This window comes from Mus pahari, chromosome 1 (genome assembly GCF_900095145.1).
Source record: "Mus pahari chromosome 1, PAHARI_EIJ_v1.1, whole genome shotgun sequence".
NCBI lineage: Eukaryota > Metazoa > Chordata > Mammalia > Rodentia > Muridae > Mus > Mus pahari.
The window spans coordinates 59,394,403-59,413,793 of record NC_034590.1 but is presented as its reverse complement, the minus strand read 5'-3'; the positions used below and the strand labels follow the sequence as shown (position 1 = coordinate 59,413,793).

The window sequence follows — 19,391 nt, the reverse complement described above, 5'->3', positions numbered from 1 at the left end:
AGCTCACTTTGTAGACCAGGCTGGCCTTGAACTCAGAAATCCACCTGCCTCTGCCTCCTGAGTGCTGGGATTAAAGGCGTGTGCCACCACGCCCGGCACATAATGATTTTAAAACTTACAGTAAGAAACATGATATAGTATTATTATCTATATATAATATATATATATATATATAATATATATATATTATATATATATATGTATTTTTCAGTTATGGCTTAAATGTTTGTAAAAAGCTATCTTGTTGATAGAAACTATTTAAATAGCTCTGGTGATATTCACGTTAAAGACTTACATAGAATGAACACTCAACTACAAGGAAATGAATTTGAAGACTAAATTACAAAAACACACAGACAAACTAAAAATGACACTGTCTTTTATGTGTTGGTACTCTATAGAGAGCTTTTAGGAATGACTTGATTGTCATGGTTCTGGGATCAATACTGTTATTGGCTTTTTACAAGATGAGACAACCAAAGTTTAATGAGATTAGGTGGCTTACACTACCCAGTTGAGTTACTAAATGGCCACATGTGACATATGCCACATCATGACTTATAGTTCTGATTTCAATGCCCAAGACTACACTAAACACACACACACACACACACACACACACACACACACACACACACACACACACGTTTTTTTCTTATTTTATGGAAGAAAAAGAAGTTAGGTACTGCTTGGAGATAGTATGTGCTTTAAGTATGTAAGGAAGTCATTTGATATATATTCTGTTTTACCCCATACCTTAGTGCTTCTTAGTTACATAGTTACTAAACTCAGAAAAAAGCTTCCCGTGCCCCTTGCTTGTCATTAATTCCAATAGCATCAGTTGATTAGGCAGCAACATTTGCCAGATATAACAACTAGAGACCTTCATTAAGGCATTTAAAGCTATCACCCATAAATGTTGATATTATGTGACAGTTGTTCAATCTCTTTTTATGCTTTGATTCAACAAAACTACTACTTCTTTAGATAGCTCTAGTTCTCTACAGCTTAGTTTTAGAATTTCAGTGAATGGTGCATGTTTTGATTGTAGGAGTAATCTACAGTCAGACCATCTTAACAATTCTGGCATTTGAACAAATATAGGCACAATGGTTTGAATCAGAATGGCCCCATAGGAAACCAAGTAGTTCTGTTAAAGAAACATGCAATAAATTGACTCCTAATGATATACTGTTATACCCATGTATCAGTGCCTTACTTAGCCATCGCCAAAGAACCCCCCTTTTTTTTGTGGTAGATGGGAACTGGCACAGAGACTCACAATTAGACAATGTGTAAGAATGAGAGATTTTGGAGCAGTCATTTCTAAGCAAAATTCTTTATCAAATGCCTCCAAGCAGCGCTCAGGGGGTATATGCAAAAGATACAGAAAGATTGTGAAGAGTCAGAGCAAATGGATGACTCTATGGAAACAGAGCCCTCCAGATATAACAGGACTGATGCATACATGAACTCACAAAGACAGTGGTATCACCCACAAGGGCTGTATGGGTTCAGGTGGAGTCTTAGTGCTGAGAGAAGAAAGTGGACAAGGACTCCCAATTCTATCCAAGAAGCTATCTGCAATAGATAACCCCTGGCAAATTAAAAATTGTTTTCTCCAGTGGAGTATTATTGGGTATATGAACCATACTTCAGGGCAGGCATTGTGTCCAACATGAAATGAAGTCACTGGTATTTTTCTAGACTTTCTGTCTCATACTGCTTTGTTTGGACATTTTTTTTAAAAAAAATATTATTTTTGGTCTTTTGCTTGTATATTTTAGTTTTCAATTTTGAGGTTTTGTGATGTGTGTGTATGTGTCCCTTGGTTTATTTTTCTTTGTTTTTCAGATTGAAAGAGACAGAAAGTGAATGGAGTTGATTGGGTGATAATCTGGGAGGAGATAAGGGAGGGGAATTATGATCGGTATATATTGTCTTAATTTTTCAATAAAAACATCACATAATAAAATGATTAAAATAAATTAAAAATAAAATTGTTCCCCCGCGGCTCATATATTTGGATACTTGGTCCTCAGTTGATGGAATTTGGGAAAAAATTAGAAGGTATAGCATTGCTGGAGACGGTATATGGTAAGGACGAGCTTAGGTTCAAACACCCATGCTATTTCTAATTAGCTTTCCCTGCTTCATGCTGGTAGATCACATGTAAGTTCTCAACTATTGCTTCATTGCCATACCTGCTTGCCTGTTGCCATGCTCCCAGCGCTGATGGTCATAAACTTTAACTTTTGGAACTGTGAGTCCCAAATTCAGTGCCTTCTTTTCTAAGTTGTTTTGATTCTGGTGTTTTAGTATAGTAATAGAAACCTTAAGACAATAGGCAAGAAATGATAGATGGCATCTATGAGTGACTTTCATCTGTCAATATTTTTGGTATTGTAGATGAGAATTATCAATGGGTAAAACACTTTTCAACAGTGACCTAAATAAATCTAAAAAAGAATTTAGATACAAAAGAAGGCTACCACTATTTAGTCACCATATTTTGAGATAGATGAGTTTTTTTCCTTTTCCCAGAACTTTAAAAATTAGGAGGTAGGAAATGGGAGGCTGCAAAGGGCAAAGACAGTGAGAATTTGTGGAGTGTGAAGGCAAGAGTTCAATTTCCAGGGCTTTGGCATGGGAAAGCAAACAAAGTACTTGAAACTCCACAGGAAAGGAAAAGCACTGCCAGACGTAGTAGCCAGAGAAAGCCACCTTCCCACAGTGGATAAAATGCACTCAGCCTTCAATCATTAATGGAGCATGATGAAATGCTGCGAGTAAAAGACATTTCCATCAAGGAAACAGAATCTAAAGTTCAGAAACCCACAACCTATATCCAAGAGATAGGCAATGATCTTGTTTAACTACGTGGGGAAGGTGCAACAGTCAAAGTTTCAAAAGGCAGAATTTGGACTTTTTTCTTTGCTGTAAGGATTCTGTGTGGGCATTCCTGACTTAAGGCTCTACACTTCTTCCTCCTCTCTTCCTCCTCCTTTCTTCTACGATTTGAACAACTTACCAGTAAACTGCTTTGGGCTTTTCATTATCAGAAACAGATACACTGTCTAACATGGGCCAGCGAATTCAGACTGATTGGCAGGAATAAATGTAGTCTATAAGCTTGATTAATAAATGAGAAGAGAAAAAAATTACCCATGATTCATTTCTGTTCCATTTTTCTACTGTAAACATCTCAGTTATTTAATGCTATGTATTTGATTTTTTTCCTGCATTGTTTGACTTGAGGTACCATTATCTCTTATTGTCTTGAACTTTCTCCACTGCTTCTCCCATTGGCAGTGTTTCAAATTTAGCACCACTTCCATACAGGAAGATGTTAAAATATAACTGATATTTGCCAAGTTAATTGGTCCCTTAGAGACTGAAGAACAGAGAAGTGATGTAAGCAAAATAGGGTTATTCAAGAACAGGTAGCTTTGCTAATATACAAATGCTGTTCTGTGGTGCTAAGGTTTAAATGAATGTGACAGGATGAAAGTGATGTGCGATGCTCTGGTGGGAAAACTCCAGGAAGAAAACACATTTCCTTCTACTCATTGATGTTTTTCTCTTAGCATAAAAAGACAGACAGACAAACACACAAACACAAACAACCCTTCAGAAAGAGTTACTACTGAAAAGAAGAATGTTTCAAGGAAACATTTACAACGAGGTTACATTGTAGCTTAATGCAGTCTAAAGACTAAGGATTTTAAGTAGCATAGATAAAATCCATTAATGTTCATATTACATATTTGACAGAGAAATGCATTCCACCAACCTTTCTATCGGTCCCTGTGATGTGTTTCTTCCTTCTTTCTTTACTACCAATGACTACATATTTCTAGGATTATTGCACCACCAATTATTTCTTCTCAAGCCTTTAATCTCTAACAAAGTTCTCTTAGAAGAAGCACTTTGGCTTACCTTCTGTGGTATAACAGCAACAGGAGGCCGTTTCAAATGTTGCTGGTATACCTGGTGCTACCAGTACCAAAGTTGTTAAGATAATACCTGATGCTACCAGTACTGCCAGTGCTGCACCCATGTCCCCAGAAAGAGGCAGTGCTTAACAATGTAGAATGTACCACTGACTATGTATTGGAGTTCGGCATCTTATTGAGGCATTACAGATTTCTTTCTTAAATTAATTGCTTTCTTTCTATCCGTGATTTAGTTACCTGCATTGAAATCTAGAAACTAAAGTACAGATCATAATGACATCATACCTTCTAAACTTTGTGTCAAGTGTTCCAACTAAGATTCGAAGAGGATTTAAGATTGTATAGGTTTTTCCAAAATAGGAAATGATTGTTTTTCAGCAATAATTATAAAGCTCACATTGCAATTTAGTAACAAAACAAAACAAGACAACAAAAAACAAATAAAAAAAAAAAACAAGATATAGTTGTTTGTATGTTTGGGCTGGTCAGGAATCCAGAGACTTTTAGGGAACTCATCTTGATTATAAAGCGTGTGTAAAGCATGTTATTGGAGATAGTAATAGAGTCCTGAGATAGTAGTGCTCCATTTCAATAGACTGTCACTGCTCATGAGGTATTTTTACTTGTGTTATCAGGTTTGACCTTCATAAAGCTCTGTGTCATAGCACCTTTCTAAATGGTCCCACTATTTGCAAGTCAATTCCCACACTAAATCTAGCTGCATCCTGAGTACAGGAGTTCCAGTGCTCAGAATGGTACCAGATGTCAAATTGCAGGCTGGGAGGATTAGTGAAATGAGGCAAATTATACAGTCCCGAGTCTTCAGCATACATAGGTACTATTACAGTAAATATGAAAACTCATGGGTATGGATCTTAACTAAATTACTGAAGTCAAAGTGACTGATAGAACAGTGTACCAGATCTATAAGGAATATGAAGTAAAATGGTAAAAAGCTGTTAGGTGTGGAAAGCTCATTTAGTGTATGTATAAGTCATCTTGTTTTGTGCGTAAATGATGAGCCAACATCTTAAAAGAAAACCATGCTGAAGAATCAAACTAATTCATGAGATACTGAATTGGAATTAGATGAACTTTAAATAAATTTTAAATAAATAAATTTAAATTTTTGAAGGTCTCAGTTTTGCAAGATGTTATCCATATTATGAAGGGAGAATAAAAACAAGAAGTACTCTATACAATCTAGCACACACTTAACACCATAAAAGTTCCAACTTCCTTAGTGTAAAGAAATTGTCCTTTTTAACTTGGCACTTTTCATCATAAAATATTTTAATTTTTCTTCCATTTTAAAGGAACTCACTAACTACAGACATAACTAAAAAGAAGGGTAGGAATGCTAAAGACTGGTAAAGTGCCCTGAAGATGCTATATATACTAGATAAATTCAGTTTTTCAAGTAATTAGGGTTAGCTCTTCATAAAACCAATGTTGTGATATCAACAATAAAAATTCCCGTTTTGAATTCATAAAATCAGCTCACACTACCTTCCTTTCTTCTAGCACTGGTGAGGGATTACACATCCAAGTACTTCTTTTAACTAAGAAAGCCCTTTCTCAGAGACGAGTAACTATGATGATTCTCTTTTATGGGGTAAGTATGAACACATCAGAGAACAGACTCCAGAAAGTGTTCTCTGTGTCCTAGCGAGCACGGAGACAATAATATCCACTTTTGAGCTCTAGTCATTCCTGGTGGCAGGAAGGCATTTTGCATGAACTCACATGGCAACTACAGCAGGGTTGAGAGGATACCAATGTCTATAGCACAATATACCCATCTCTATTACTTCTGCAGTCTGAAGAATTCTGATACACATTTAGATTGTACACTGAAAAGATGAAAAATTCCACTATATTCAGACACAAATTCACATACAAACTGCGAATTTAAAGAGAATATAGAAACCAAGCATATGAGATGTATAATTCCCTATTGGGTTGTTGTGGTCAACTGAGTTTCTTTTAGTACTTCACTGGGACTGTGTGTTTAATAAACAGCACAAAACAGGTCCAAGTCTTTACAGAGGAAAGATAGCATGTAAATACATGCCACTCCTCTGAGTAACTTTAGGAAGAACTCTGAGGAAACTTTAGAAAGAACAGAAAAAGAAAGGAAGCCTTGGCAGATGACCAGGGCAGAATCTGTAGGTGTCTCCTATATGTCTATTTAACGTCCTGCTAAATCTGTAGTTCCCCAATAAGCCAATTGGAACTAATTATTCTAGGTCTTCACTAAGAAACTGCTTTCATAAAATTTACTTATATCTTGATTTAATTTTAATGTTCATTTAAAACTTATTATTAGGATATATCTGTGTATTATAAAATCAAGTGTAAACTTGGAGAAAACACACTCATCTCATGAATGCTGATCTTACTTTTTGTGCAATTTTGGGTCTTTTTCTCCTCAGGCGTTCTTAGTACATCAAGATACATTGTTTCCTTTCTTGATCAGGCTTTTTCTTATCTCTTCTTCTCTTTCTCTCAATCTTTTATTTGATACCAACAAAGTGAGAAGAAATCTTATCATGAAAAGATCATTTGTGTCTAATTACCTCTGATTCTCTATGGGTCTTGGGGTGTTACTTCCAGCAAAATGGTTTTACTCTAGCTTGGACTAGTTCCCTTTTCTTCTAGGATATATCCCTGTAATAAGCCTTCTGAGTACCTTGATCACATTTTAAAAAGTGAACACAAAAACTCAAATAATATTTTGCTGTTGTAGGAAAGTGTAGACTATTCCTGTAGTGCATATTGAAATTGCTACCTCTGTCCATCTGAATCTGACCCCAAGACTCTTGTTATATTGGACTTGCTGTGCCTTCATCCCACACTCTATGGCCTACTCTCTTTGTCCACCAATTTTTATGCTTAGTCCCGGCAGCCTTGAGGAAATCCAATCTCTGGACTGACTAGATCTAAGAGTTCTACAATCTGATTAAAATTTCTGAGGCTGCTGAATGGAATAACTTGGAATTATTGCTTATCTTAAGTAGCTCCACAGAATCTTCCAGTTGTGTAGCTTATTGCAAAATGTCAGTTTATAATCTGGTTCAATTGAAACACTGTTAGATGAAGAAGTCTGAGGTTGCACACCCATGGTTTTCTCCAGTGCGCTCGATAGCCAGACACATGTATGGATTTGGAATTTCAATTCTAGACTTCATATCAGAAGTCATTCTAGACATAACTATCCAGCTTTCATTAGATGTAATCAGTCTTCTCTTGTCTACTCTACTCCAGAGCTACTGGATTATTTTTACAAGACAGAATTTATACCATTTCATATTATCTAAAGGAAAGAAAATTAGGATCCAAAATGTAGTTTGTTAAATCACTTCCTTAAAACCATCTGTTAAGACCCAGAGATAGCTGTAAAAGTGATTATGGGCAGAAAACTGTGTATAGACACAGGGCCTATATGTGTACACACTCATTGAGAGCCATGAACCTGATTTGTTAATCTCTTAGCTATGGTTTCTCTGATGTCAACCACACAATTCCTGAAACCATTTTCACAGACTGCCATGAATAGATTCCAGCAGTGGTGCAGTATGGTGGTTCTTGATAGATGTGAGCCATTATTCTGAAAATGAGAAAGATCCCACCACTGAGGAAGCAAACAGATTTTTGGAGGTAAAATTTCAACAGGAGTCAACAGTCTTACTTCTGATTACACAGCTGGCCTCAAGCTCTAAGCACATGCAAACACAAAAGGACGCACTATTTTCTGAACTTCCTCACTTCATGAATAAACGACAGTCTGTAATACTTTCCCCTAACAGCTCCATACCACAGTTGAATTGAGAAATGACCCAAAAATATAGAACAGGAGAGTTAGCTCACAGTGAGGTGATTTCTCAGTACAGTTTTTCCAGCATCTTGGAGCTGTTTAATACAACCCTGATTGCCTATGTCTCTAGAGCCCCTTTCTTAAAACGCAGTTGCATGCAAATAAAGCACGTTCATTTCATGCAACACAGCTCAGTTGTTGCTGATAGTTCCAAGTACCCTACTCCACAGGGTACAACTCAGTTGGAAGTCCCTAGTACGAAGAAACATGCAGAGCACAGCGATAGGAAGTTTTCACCACCAACACAACAAAGTCAAGGAGCTGCAAAGCTATAGTAGCCAGAGGAGGATTAGCTTTCCTGATTTCAGTTCAAGAAATGTCTCTTTCATTATACTCCACTAGATTGGCTTTGTCTTTGCTCTTGGCTATGATACATTGCATTCAAAGTAACTCACAGTAATTTCCTGGCTCAGTGTTCTCTCGATTGCAATCCTTCCCTCAAATCCAGTCCTAGTCTTTTGCATTTATTTCATTGAAGAATTGGATAGTCCTAAAATATGATTTTCCTCCAATATCTTCTACTTTGCAAACTCCAGAACTGTTTAGCCAATAAATTAAAATCCAATGAAGAACTGACTGTTAGCTAAGCCTTCAGACATGCAAAGCACACAACCCTAAGAAACAGCAGCATCTGGGACAGGAGGCTCCCATTAGTTGACATGAAGATGGTATAGGTTTTACAGATCAAACACAAACAACAAACCAATGGTGGCCCGCATTGGACTTACTGGATGGGATGCATAATTGAGCAAGGACCCAGACCGGGAGCCGCCTCTTCCTCTAGCTTGCATACATTTATTTCACGCCACCTCAGGCCACTCACAGTTTTCTTACCTGCTCATTGTTGCTCTCCCACCATTCCCCATACTCCCTTTGGGGGTGAAACACTCTATTTCCGACTTGTGCTGGGCCAGTCTCCTGTCTTTGTACCTGGTAAGCATGAACAAGGACAGGAGCAAACAGAAAGATGTGATTGTGTGCTTAACCTCCAGGCTGGGGAAGAGCCATGACTGCAAACATGGTCACCCCACACCAAAACAAGGATTTCTGTTTCTCACTGTAGTGCGTGCTGACCTGTGATATTTACTCGATGATGTCAATGGTATATGGAAAACTCAGGAAAGATTGTGTTACTTTGGGAATAACTCTCATGAAATATACATTTTACATAACAGATTAACCTATACATTTATCACATCTGTTAGCAGATAAGAAAAATTCAATTCCTTGCATCCAGAAGAGATGATAATTAACCAGTAAAGATTTATTTAATGCTTACCATGCATCAGACTCTGTACTAAAGCTTTACCTAAATTTAATCCTGTCAGCGGTCCTGTGACAGAGGCTCTGTTATGGTTATTTCCATGTTACTGAGGAAGAAATGTAAAATTGCAAAGGTTAAGTAAGTTGACAAAAGACAAAACGTTAAGTGGTTCATCTGGACTTTGATTGCAAAGTGTAAGTTTAGAACCCAACTTTAGCCTTCCAACATCAATCTTTTATAACTAAATTCTGTCCATCTTCCACCTTACTGAGATATATTATATATGAATATTTATGTACATGCTGGCAATATTAAAAAATGGCATGTTTTTTCTCTCTCCATGTATATATGTATATATATATATATATATATATATATATATATATATATATATATATATCCCTCTGTCTGTCTGTCTGTCTGTCTGTGTAATATGAAAGGTTCCTTAAAAGTTTCTAAGGTCTTTTTTCTTTTGGGGGGGCCAATAATAGGTAGCTCAAAATTTGGAGTGTGGCTCAAATACATTTTATCACAGAACCAGTTGCTCACCACCCCAGGGGTGGAGGGAGGGGCCACAAGTGTTTTGTCTAAAATGAGTAATGACATCTCTTTAATATGAATCTACAGTGTATATAAGATGAACCCTTCTGAGGGCTTTTTTGAGATAGAGTACTGTTGTAGAAATAGTTTCTTACTGATTGTTCTAAATATGTGGGGTAAGAGGAGAAATAGTCTACTTCACTTCCGAATAAGAAGAGTGAGAGTATCTTAACTTACTCCACCAAATTTATCAGCCAAGCCAATAGAAAACAACTTCCAGTGTAGTTTGCAAGGTACAAGGCATGAGAATATATACTTTGTCTCATGGGGCTTGTCCTGGTCTTCACCAGGCAAGAGAAATAGAGTTACTATGTGAAGATTTGTTAACCCTAGTTGAGTCCCATTCTTTTCAGTTTCTATTAGTGCTATCTCATAAAGAAAAGAACATAAAACAAAATGTCATATAATTAAGATAATTTTAACCCTAAGGGAGATATATTAGGATTTTTTTCTTCCAAAATGTTAAGACTATTTTGTATTTGAATTAAAAGTGATTGTTACATAAAACTCAATAAAGGTTATGGATTAATTTGTGAACTGTTTCTTGAGCATCTATAATCAATAAGCAGTAGGCTTATATGATAGATGCAAGGAAAAATTATCTCCAGATCTTGCTTTATCAGATTCACAGAATGATGGGAGAAGAAAAAAGGAGTAGAAAGATACAAGTAACCATATAAGCAGGGCGTCCAGAAGAAAGAACTTGTATGGAGAAGTACAACATAGGGCAAAGGCAGGTGGAACAGTCTTTGTTATATGAAAGAAATATCTTAAAGGTAAGCTGTGGTTAAATACCTGTCATTGGACAGCACTCCATATATCAATACTAAGTACTTGGTATTTATTTGTGAATTGGATTATGCAACCAAAATCTTATACAACTAAAATGGGATTCCTGGAGCACTACATTTGTTATGGCCTTTCAGTTCTTACAAGGAGAACTTATATTTTTGAAAATCTACTGTTAGGTTAATAGCTGGACAATCACTTAGTCTTCACTAATGTTTTAAAATACCTACACATTTATTCCTCTATCTTCTGCCTCTGCCTCTCTCTCACTAGGTCTTTGGCTTTACATTGCTATTTTCATCCCCATCCACTGTCCGTGTCTGTTATCCTTTCATACTCTATTATTCTTCTCTCTCTCTCTCTCTCTCTCTCTCTCTCTCTCTCTCTCTCTCTCTCTCACACACACACACACACACACACACACATTAGTTCTTGGACGTTCACACTTGTTTCCATGTTCATTTTCCCTCATGTCATCATACATGGCTTGGTAGTCTTCATTTATACAATCTTAAATATACTTTAAACAGCATATTCTATCAAAGCCTAAACTGTCCTGATAATAACTCTTAGAGACTAACCAATCATTTATTTATCTATCTGTCCATACATCCATTCATCTATCTATCTATGAATCTATCTATAAAGTTAGCTAGCCAGCCAACCAGTAAATCAAACAACCAACCGAACAACTAGACAACAAAGTAAGTAAGCAACCAACCAATCGAACGACCATCTGCCCACCCAGTCATCCATGCATCCAACCAGCAAATAGCAACTCCCCAACAAAAATGAGGTACATTAAAAAAGATAAAGTACAAGAAATCACACTAAAAAAACAACAAAAAGTATATTTTGGTAATGAAAAAAATACGGCAGTTTTAGAACTTTCGGGTTACTTTGTATTTAACATAAGTTGAAATTAATATGGTTCAGGCTGTCCCCTTTTCCCTTGTAGGTGACTTTCTTACCTATATATAATTATAACTTTTTTGAGTTACCAAATACTAACTTAACATGTACTCAAAATAACAACTTTTTAATACTCTTCATTGAAGATATACAATTATTTCTACTTAAGTCTATTAAAAAAAGTATGAAGGTGTTGAATGGAGCATAAAGTTTGTAAAATTATAGTTTTAAACCTGATGGCCTAAATTTGATCCTTGGGGCCCACATACTAGACTTCATACTGGATTGAGAAAACCAACTCCCACAGTTGTCCTCTAACTCCATATACATGCTGTACCCACAGGATCTCTTTACAACATCTGTGAAAACAATGAAGATATGTATTCTATTCTTGGCATTCTTTAAAAAATCGTGGTGTGTGTGTGTGTGTGTGTGTGTGTGTGTGTGTGTGTGTGTGCGCGCTTGTGTGTATGGGTTGTACATGCATTTTGGTTTGAACCTAAGTCCTTATACATCCTAATACATGCTCTGTTATTGAGATACATCCCTATTCATATTGAAATGATTTTGTGTAAAACATTTTAAAGATTTACTCTGGATAGGGCACTAATAAAGAGGGAGAATAAGTTTAAAGATGAAATAAATAGGAATATGATCTTCCAGAAAACATCATTTATCATTATAAATCTATCCCATTTGTAAAGCAATTTATGTTTTCTTCTGCTTCCTTTTCTTTTTTTAGAAGATAACTATGCCTCAACTGGGGAAGATAATATTGAAGAAAAGAGTCTTTTCTTGGTTAACAAAATATAAAAATAGTTACTAAGTGAGGAATATCTGATGCACTTATAGAAGTCACTCAAAGTCACAAAAATTTATAAAAGTCTGTGGAGTTAGTTGTTAAGATGATTCCAATGCAATGAAGTCATTGGTTATATCCACAGCACCCATGTAACACTCATAGCTTATGAGTGTAGTCTTAATGTCTTAGTGCTGGAGAGGTAGAGTGTAGAGAAAGATGCCGTTGACTCATTGGTTATCCAGACTAACCTAATAACCTAACATGTAAGTCGCAGGGCTTTAAACAAGTCCAGTTTAACTTTTGAACAAGTCCAGTTTGACTTTTGGCTTATACGCATGCATGTGTGTGCACAAGCGTGTGCGCGTGCACACACACACACACACACATACACACACACACACACACACACACACACACACACACAATCCCACAAAGGATTTTTATATCTGTAAGTAAAAGAGGATTTTAAGATTACTTAGGCATAAACCTGGGAACCCAGAGAATTGATCAGAGTATATATAAAGCAACAGTATATTATTTGTAATACAGAATCACTAAAGAAACATTCTCTGAATAAATAAAAGGGAAATGGAAAGTTTTTTTTGGGGGGGGAGATATCAACTCTTTAATAGAACTTTGTTGTTATTTGCGTTCTTTGTTTTGTTTCATAGTGTTGGACCTTGGTGCTAGAGACCTACCCATGCTAGAACAGTGGCCAACTACTGACCCTTATCCCAGCTCATTGAAATAACTTTATAGAATTGGGTCAAGAGCTAAAGGATGAGGAAAAGGTGAAGGTGTTTAAGGAAAGGAATTAATCGTATAGTGTTTTGAAATAAAATAATTGTAGGAGGAAAAAAGAATGTAGAGAATATTTTTCTACTTGATTATTACCTTACCCTTTTTAAATCTTTGCTCAAAGGTCAGTACACTCTGCTACACCCACTTCATTCCAAAGAACAAGCCTCACTTCTTAAGTTTCTGTTACTACTTTCTGCTTTTCCCAGGAGTATTTATATAATACAAATACTATTTTACTTTGTTCTTTATTCTACTGTATACTTTTATCAGTAATACCTGTAACAAAAGTTAAACTCTTTGAAGGCATGTGCTATGACTATTTGTAATTACTGCTTGCTAAACTCATCATTTATAGGTGATAATATTTGTCAATTGATGGCCTGGATAAATGCATAAATAACAGAAGAACTAAATTATGGAGACATATTTATATCTAAAAAAGAAAAAAAAAACTTATTACATTCAGGTTATATCCTCTCAGACTAATCAATGAAGTAGGAATATTTATCAATGAGAGTAAAATGGGTGAGATTTTAATAGTGTCAGTGAAAGGATGAAATACCTAATTTGGACAGTACTACTGTCCATATGTTTATAACCCCTCAAAAGTATATGGCATCTTAATCGATAGCATAACAGTGTTGTGCCAGATCTCTCAAAACTGGTATTCATGCCCCAAAAGCAGAGACTGCATAAGGCTCCCATCCTACTTCCTCCAAGTGGGGACACACATAAAAGAAATTCTAAAAATTTAAAATTATGATTATTTTAAATTCTTCACATTCTATTATTTATATAGGTAAAATTATTTTCAAATAATAAAAATTATTAGATTTAATAGTACTTTCAAATAACTACAGCTCTGAATCACCAAAGAATAATATGCTAGGAATTTGAAAACACTTTTCTTTTTTTTTCTTTTTCTTTCTTTTTTTTTTCTTCTTTTTACTAGATGTTATAATCTGAAATTTATCATTTGTTTTGAACACATTTTTTATTCAAAGGAGGGCATGGATTTTGGAAGTTCTTTCAGGATTTGGAGAGAGAAAGTGAGAGATAGATTTGATCAAAATACATTGTATATATGTATGATATTTTTCAAAGAATATATAAAGAAACATGGCTGACCACCACCAGACATTAGATGTGGGAAGTACATGATCTTTTCAGCTACCAGTCTGTGAGAAACAAATCTTGTTCAAAAGCCACTCAGTTGTTGTGTTAATAATAGTCTTTACAAACTAAGACCAGCAGGTAGTTAATGGATTATGCACAGAAACAGGGAAAAAAAGGGGGGGGATGGACACGTAGTAAAACCACAAAACCAAAAATTCATATGGAATATGCTTTTTCCCTTCAGAGCCATCCTAACTTTGGATCCAGCCATTCATAAGATGAGATAAACTGTGACATCCTGTATATTTGATTAACAATTACAGTCTTATACAAAAGGTTTCTTGCATCATATGATTTCTTCTAAAAGCTTTTCCCCATCCTTTAAACCAAGTGCTTATGGCTAAAAAAGCCTCTGATTTCATCTCAGTATCCAGGGCCGCACAGGTGGTGAGTCTTAGAAGTGGGCTAGACACAGTGTTTTACACCCAAATCACATGGTCTTTACTCTTCCCTCATTCTATGCTGAGAACAACTTATCTAAATAGACTAGTAATGCATTTGAGACACCAGAAAGGTCTTCCGTGAAATCTACAGTGTGGGCTTAATAGATCTAGGCTTTGAGGACAACATAAACTTATTTTTTCAAAGGTCAAATTTGACTACATAATGGCGAAGTAAAGAAAAAAGCCACTCTTCAAGCTTCTTCAACACACAAATGAAATGTCATTTCATCCCCTGGAGTTCCCTTAGGCAGAAAAAGCACAGAAATCTACACAGGCTTCAAAATATGCATTGGTAAGAAAGAGCTGATGGTAAGCAAGTATATAACACAGCACTGCATCATAAGACACACAGGGAGGAGGTATTTAAGACTCCAAATGCTCCAAATTATTTCCAGAAGTGACCAAGGACAGTCCAAGATAAACTTCCAAGGAAAATTGATAAGAAAAATTCCAGATAAAGAGAGGCAAAAAAAAGTATTAATAATCTTCAGTTTAGAATGAGTAAGACCAAATTTTAAAAAGCTGTCACAAGTATGTTTTTGCAGAGTAACTTTCTGGCTTAAACTTGTGAATATATACATTAGAATGGCTTACCAAAAATTCCATAAACTGTAGATTCCATACTCAGTCATGGAAAGGGGAATATGGAGAAAATTTGAAGAGGAAAGGAGGGGAGGATATGATCAGATTTCATTGTATAAATGTATTAAATTCTCAAGAATAAACAAATTGAAAAATAAAACAAAAAGTATAAATAAACTCAAACATATACAAAACAAAACAAAACAAACAAAAACCCTTTTTGCTCAGATATGAAATGCTGACTTGATTCATTTAAAACTTCAGTTTAAAAACAGAGAAAGACCATGATGAATAGTCTCATAAAAGGATATCAGAAGTGCACATAAACTTTGAAAAGACTCAAGAAGCTGTCAAGTAATACATTATTCTTTGTAGGAATACATTTTTTTTTTCAGGAGGAAATTGTCAGGTGTTGAATAATGCAACTAAGCAATCAAATGTAAAGAATGAGTTTTATTGACTCAATAACTCTAGTCAGTGGAATTCATTAATAGAAAATAATTCAATAGATGTGTATGATCTCGCTTCACAAACATTTATCTCTTAGTGTTTTAAAAAAGTCCCCTCCCCCCAAAAAACTAAACAAAAGAAAACAAAACACTGGAGAATAATTTAATAAATTACAGCACAAAGTATTACAAAAATATGTTAAGTTTTATATTAAGTAAAGCCCTCCACTTAGCTTCCAAAGAATTTCCTAAGGACATTGTTTAATCCCACTTACAGCGCAGTTTTCAAAGAAGAACCATCTTGAGTTCTTGCCTTTTCATGTTAGACTTTCCTCCAATACTGCTATTTTTCTCACCCTCAAGAGAAGTCTTGAAGACATGGATTTATTAGTTAGTCTTAAGATGCTGTCCAAGTATACATTATATTCATGTAGGAAGCCATTTCAGTCTACAGATTAATGGTAAGCAGAGGGTGATGCTCCACAAGTATAGGGCCAACCTCAAGGAATATTTCTCAAAAAGTAATAATTAAATGTTATTTGCATTTTGGGATTTATTCCCATTTCTGAGGAGTTTTCAGGAAATTTTATGCTAATAGAGTTGAGTGGCTTCCCAATGGGATTTTATCCTTACATCTTGTATATAATGAAACAGACAGGCCTAGGAGTAAGCCGAATCCGGAGTTATAATGAGGAGTTATTATTTATTTTGCACCTACTATACAACACACTCTATTCTAAAGACAAACCCAAATATTCTGATTTAACCATTATAGTATTGACTAGTTACTATTCTTGTTTCTATTTTCGCAATAAGAAGGCCCTAAGACATTGGGAAAGTGAGTAATTTGTTCAAAGTCACCAGCTAGTACTAATAATATATATTTTGTTCAAGTCAAATGCTAGCTACAAATATTACCAGTACCACAGTTTTGTCTTTAAGTAGCTCATGGGACACAGGCAACTATATTAAATTTTCAAAATCTTGTCATGATTTCTTTTAGATTGTCTTGGTTCATGCTTGTGCCTCAGCTCTATCCTCAATCTTCTTTTCTCTCTCAGATTTTACAAGACATTTTATTTCAACCTAAATAAGGTGAGGTGGGGTAGGAGAAAGAGATTGGAGTATTTTAGTTCAGTCTGTGTGTGTGTGTGTGTGTGTGTGTGTGTGTGATGAGATGCACTGGAAGGAGAGCAATGCTTACTGTTACTATAGTTGCTGAAGCCTAGAAAGGAAGTTATGGAGAGAAAGAATGTACCCATGAAAATCAGTGGTACCAAGAAAAGAGGGCTAAAAACATCAATCTGGGACTAGGTATCAATACTATACTACTATTCTTTTTCACATTATCAGGGCTGATGTTGGAATGTAAAGTGAATAAATAAATACATTAATTTAAAAGTAAGTCATTTTAATTAAGGGAATAAGATTAATCAGATTTTCCTGGCTTTAGGGTGATATTCTATGGTTTATGGTGATGTTCACCACTTGTAACAAAACTATTTTCTCAGTTTGCTCTTTAAGTAAAAACCTGTCACTATAAATGAAACATATTGTGTGGAAAGGAGGCAGTTTTATTTTTATGATGGGAGACACTAAAGGAAGTATTCACTAATGATTCGTGATTCTTTACAGTCATGGGTCTGGTCCTGAACTAGTACTAATTGTGTGGTTGTTTTAAAATATAGTAGTGTATCATGGATGAATGTGACTAACATATAGAAGTATGTACATATTCTTTGGTACCTACAGGAGATTTCTTTTCCAATCTTTTTGTAAATAATATAATCTCCAGTTATTCACATACCTTATGAATAATGTTGTATGTATAAAAGCAAAATAAGTAAAAAAATATTCCCCAAACCAATCAACCAAACAACCAAAACCTATACACATGTCTCCTTCAAATTGGGTTATGGAGGCTGTTGGGCACTTTTTAAAAATTGCTAGTTAATTTGGGAGTGTTCTGCCCGCTATGAGCAGTGTTCTTCCTAAGCATATGAGGGTGATCCCTATAAGAAAGGTAGTTGAACATAAGCCTGTAAGCAAACTAATGAGAAGTATTCCTCCATGGTTTTAAGCTCCTGTTCTGCTGAAGTTCGTGCTCTGCCAGAGTTCTTGCCTTGCATTCCATCAATGATACACTGTAATATGTAAAATTAAATAATCCTTCATTTCACAGATTGCTTTGGTTGATATGTTTATCACAGCAATTGAAGACATATTAGAATAGTCACTTATTTGTATGATTCTGAGCAGCATATGAAATTTCATTTCTTCTTTGAAGAATGGGAGCTTACTTCTCTCACAATATTAGCATTTTGTAGAGATTTGAGCATTTAATCTTACAAATACCCTGTGGGTTGAGTTCTATATGATTGTGATCCTATAAATACAAGAAAAAGTGGTGTAATAATTTGCTTAATGTTGGGTGAGTAGAGAAGACAAAGTCAGACACACATCTGGGCTGATAAACTATCAGGATTGTGTTCTAGAACATCAGATTAAAGAAAAGAATTCTAATTAATGAAGAGATAACTAAAAGAGAAAAAAAGAGAAAAATAATCAAAAACTCAACAGGGGAAACCAATGACTCAAAAGAGAAGGAGGAAGAAAATGAGGTGAGGTAGTACTCTGAGCTTCATAGCTCCTCATGCTATTCACATGGGAACTACAGCTCACAGGGCTAGTTAGTGTTGATTTTGGTATTCATACTATGTCCTGCTGACCATATAACAAACTAGATGCATATGGTACATGTTCTATAATAGATGCCAGATTTTTAGTTGAGTGAAGAAAATATACTTTATAGGCTCTGTACTCAAAGAAGCTAGAGTAAAATTGAGAGGGCAAAGATGCCCAACAGAGATGAACAATTAGACAACACTGAGTTTGTGAAGGGAGCAACAACCACTTACTTGGTGTTAGAAAGACCAGACACCTAGAATTAAAATGGGAAAAGCTACAATAAAGGTAGACCACACTCTGGTCTGAGAGGCATACTGTGTGTAATTACCTTTAATAACTATGTGAAGTGTGTAAGTGGCATGAAAACCTAAATTCAGTGAAAAAGATTAGAATGTTTTGGGTTTTTTTTGTTGTTGTTGTTGTTTTTTTTTTTACCCTGATACATTCTTTGTCATGGGGATGGCATAGTTGTCTTTCTCTTCTCTAAAGAGAACTACATACAGGAGATGGTAGCAAATGCCTGGGCAAACTTATCATTGACTTGCACATGACTATCCATGAATAAAATACAGTTTCGTAAATTCCAACAAATCACAGACATCATTCTATCTCAGGGTTTACAACAATCACATTCTGCTGGGGTTCCCATTATTTTCCCGCTGGGAAAAAGAGTAAGTGAATGAGAAATGAAATAAGGGTGGACAATTTCAGAAAGAGGCTAGCAACAACTAAAGGGGATTGAACAACAACGACAACAAAAACAACAAAAGAAATACCACAACTACGATGGACACATCTGCTTGGTTGTTGTTGTTGTTATTGTTCCTTCCGTTCTGATATGATTCTTTTCTTTTCACTTTCAGTACACTTTCTGTGATTCCCACAAATGCTTATAGCTACCACAAGACATTACTGCTGGTGCTGCCGCTTACATCTCTGCGACTACCCTAAAGAAAGGCATTGACTGAGGGAAGCACAGTATTTTATCCATTTTTCTTTAGGAACTTTAATGGAATCCAGGTCTTTGTTCATTATAAGGGTATTTTCTTTTT

General features: G+C 35.5%; 1 protein-coding gene and 1 long non-coding RNA gene across 12 annotated transcripts in view; one reads left to right on the top strand and one right to left on the bottom strand.

The window, feature by feature from the left end:
- Positions 1-19,391, bottom strand: part of Grm5 (glutamate metabotropic receptor 5) — a 477,051-nt gene that overhangs the window by 9,297 nt on the left and 448,363 nt on the right. For 7 of the 9 annotated variants that reach the window (XM_021193532.2, XM_029544608.1, XM_029544590.1 and 4 more), the window contains one exon: positions 8,668-8,763. The exons of the other annotated variants lie outside the window; for them this stretch is intronic. In XM_021193532.2, coding sequence (XP_021049191.1) covers positions 8,668-8,763 — 96 coding nt within the window. The remainder of the gene's footprint in view (positions 1-8,667; positions 8,764-19,391) is intronic. 9 annotated transcript variants of the gene reach the window in all.
- LOC115065088 overlaps positions 1-19,391 on the top strand; it is a 48,877-nt gene that overhangs the window by 16,480 nt on the left and 13,006 nt on the right. The gene's annotated exons all lie outside the window — the stretch shown is intronic.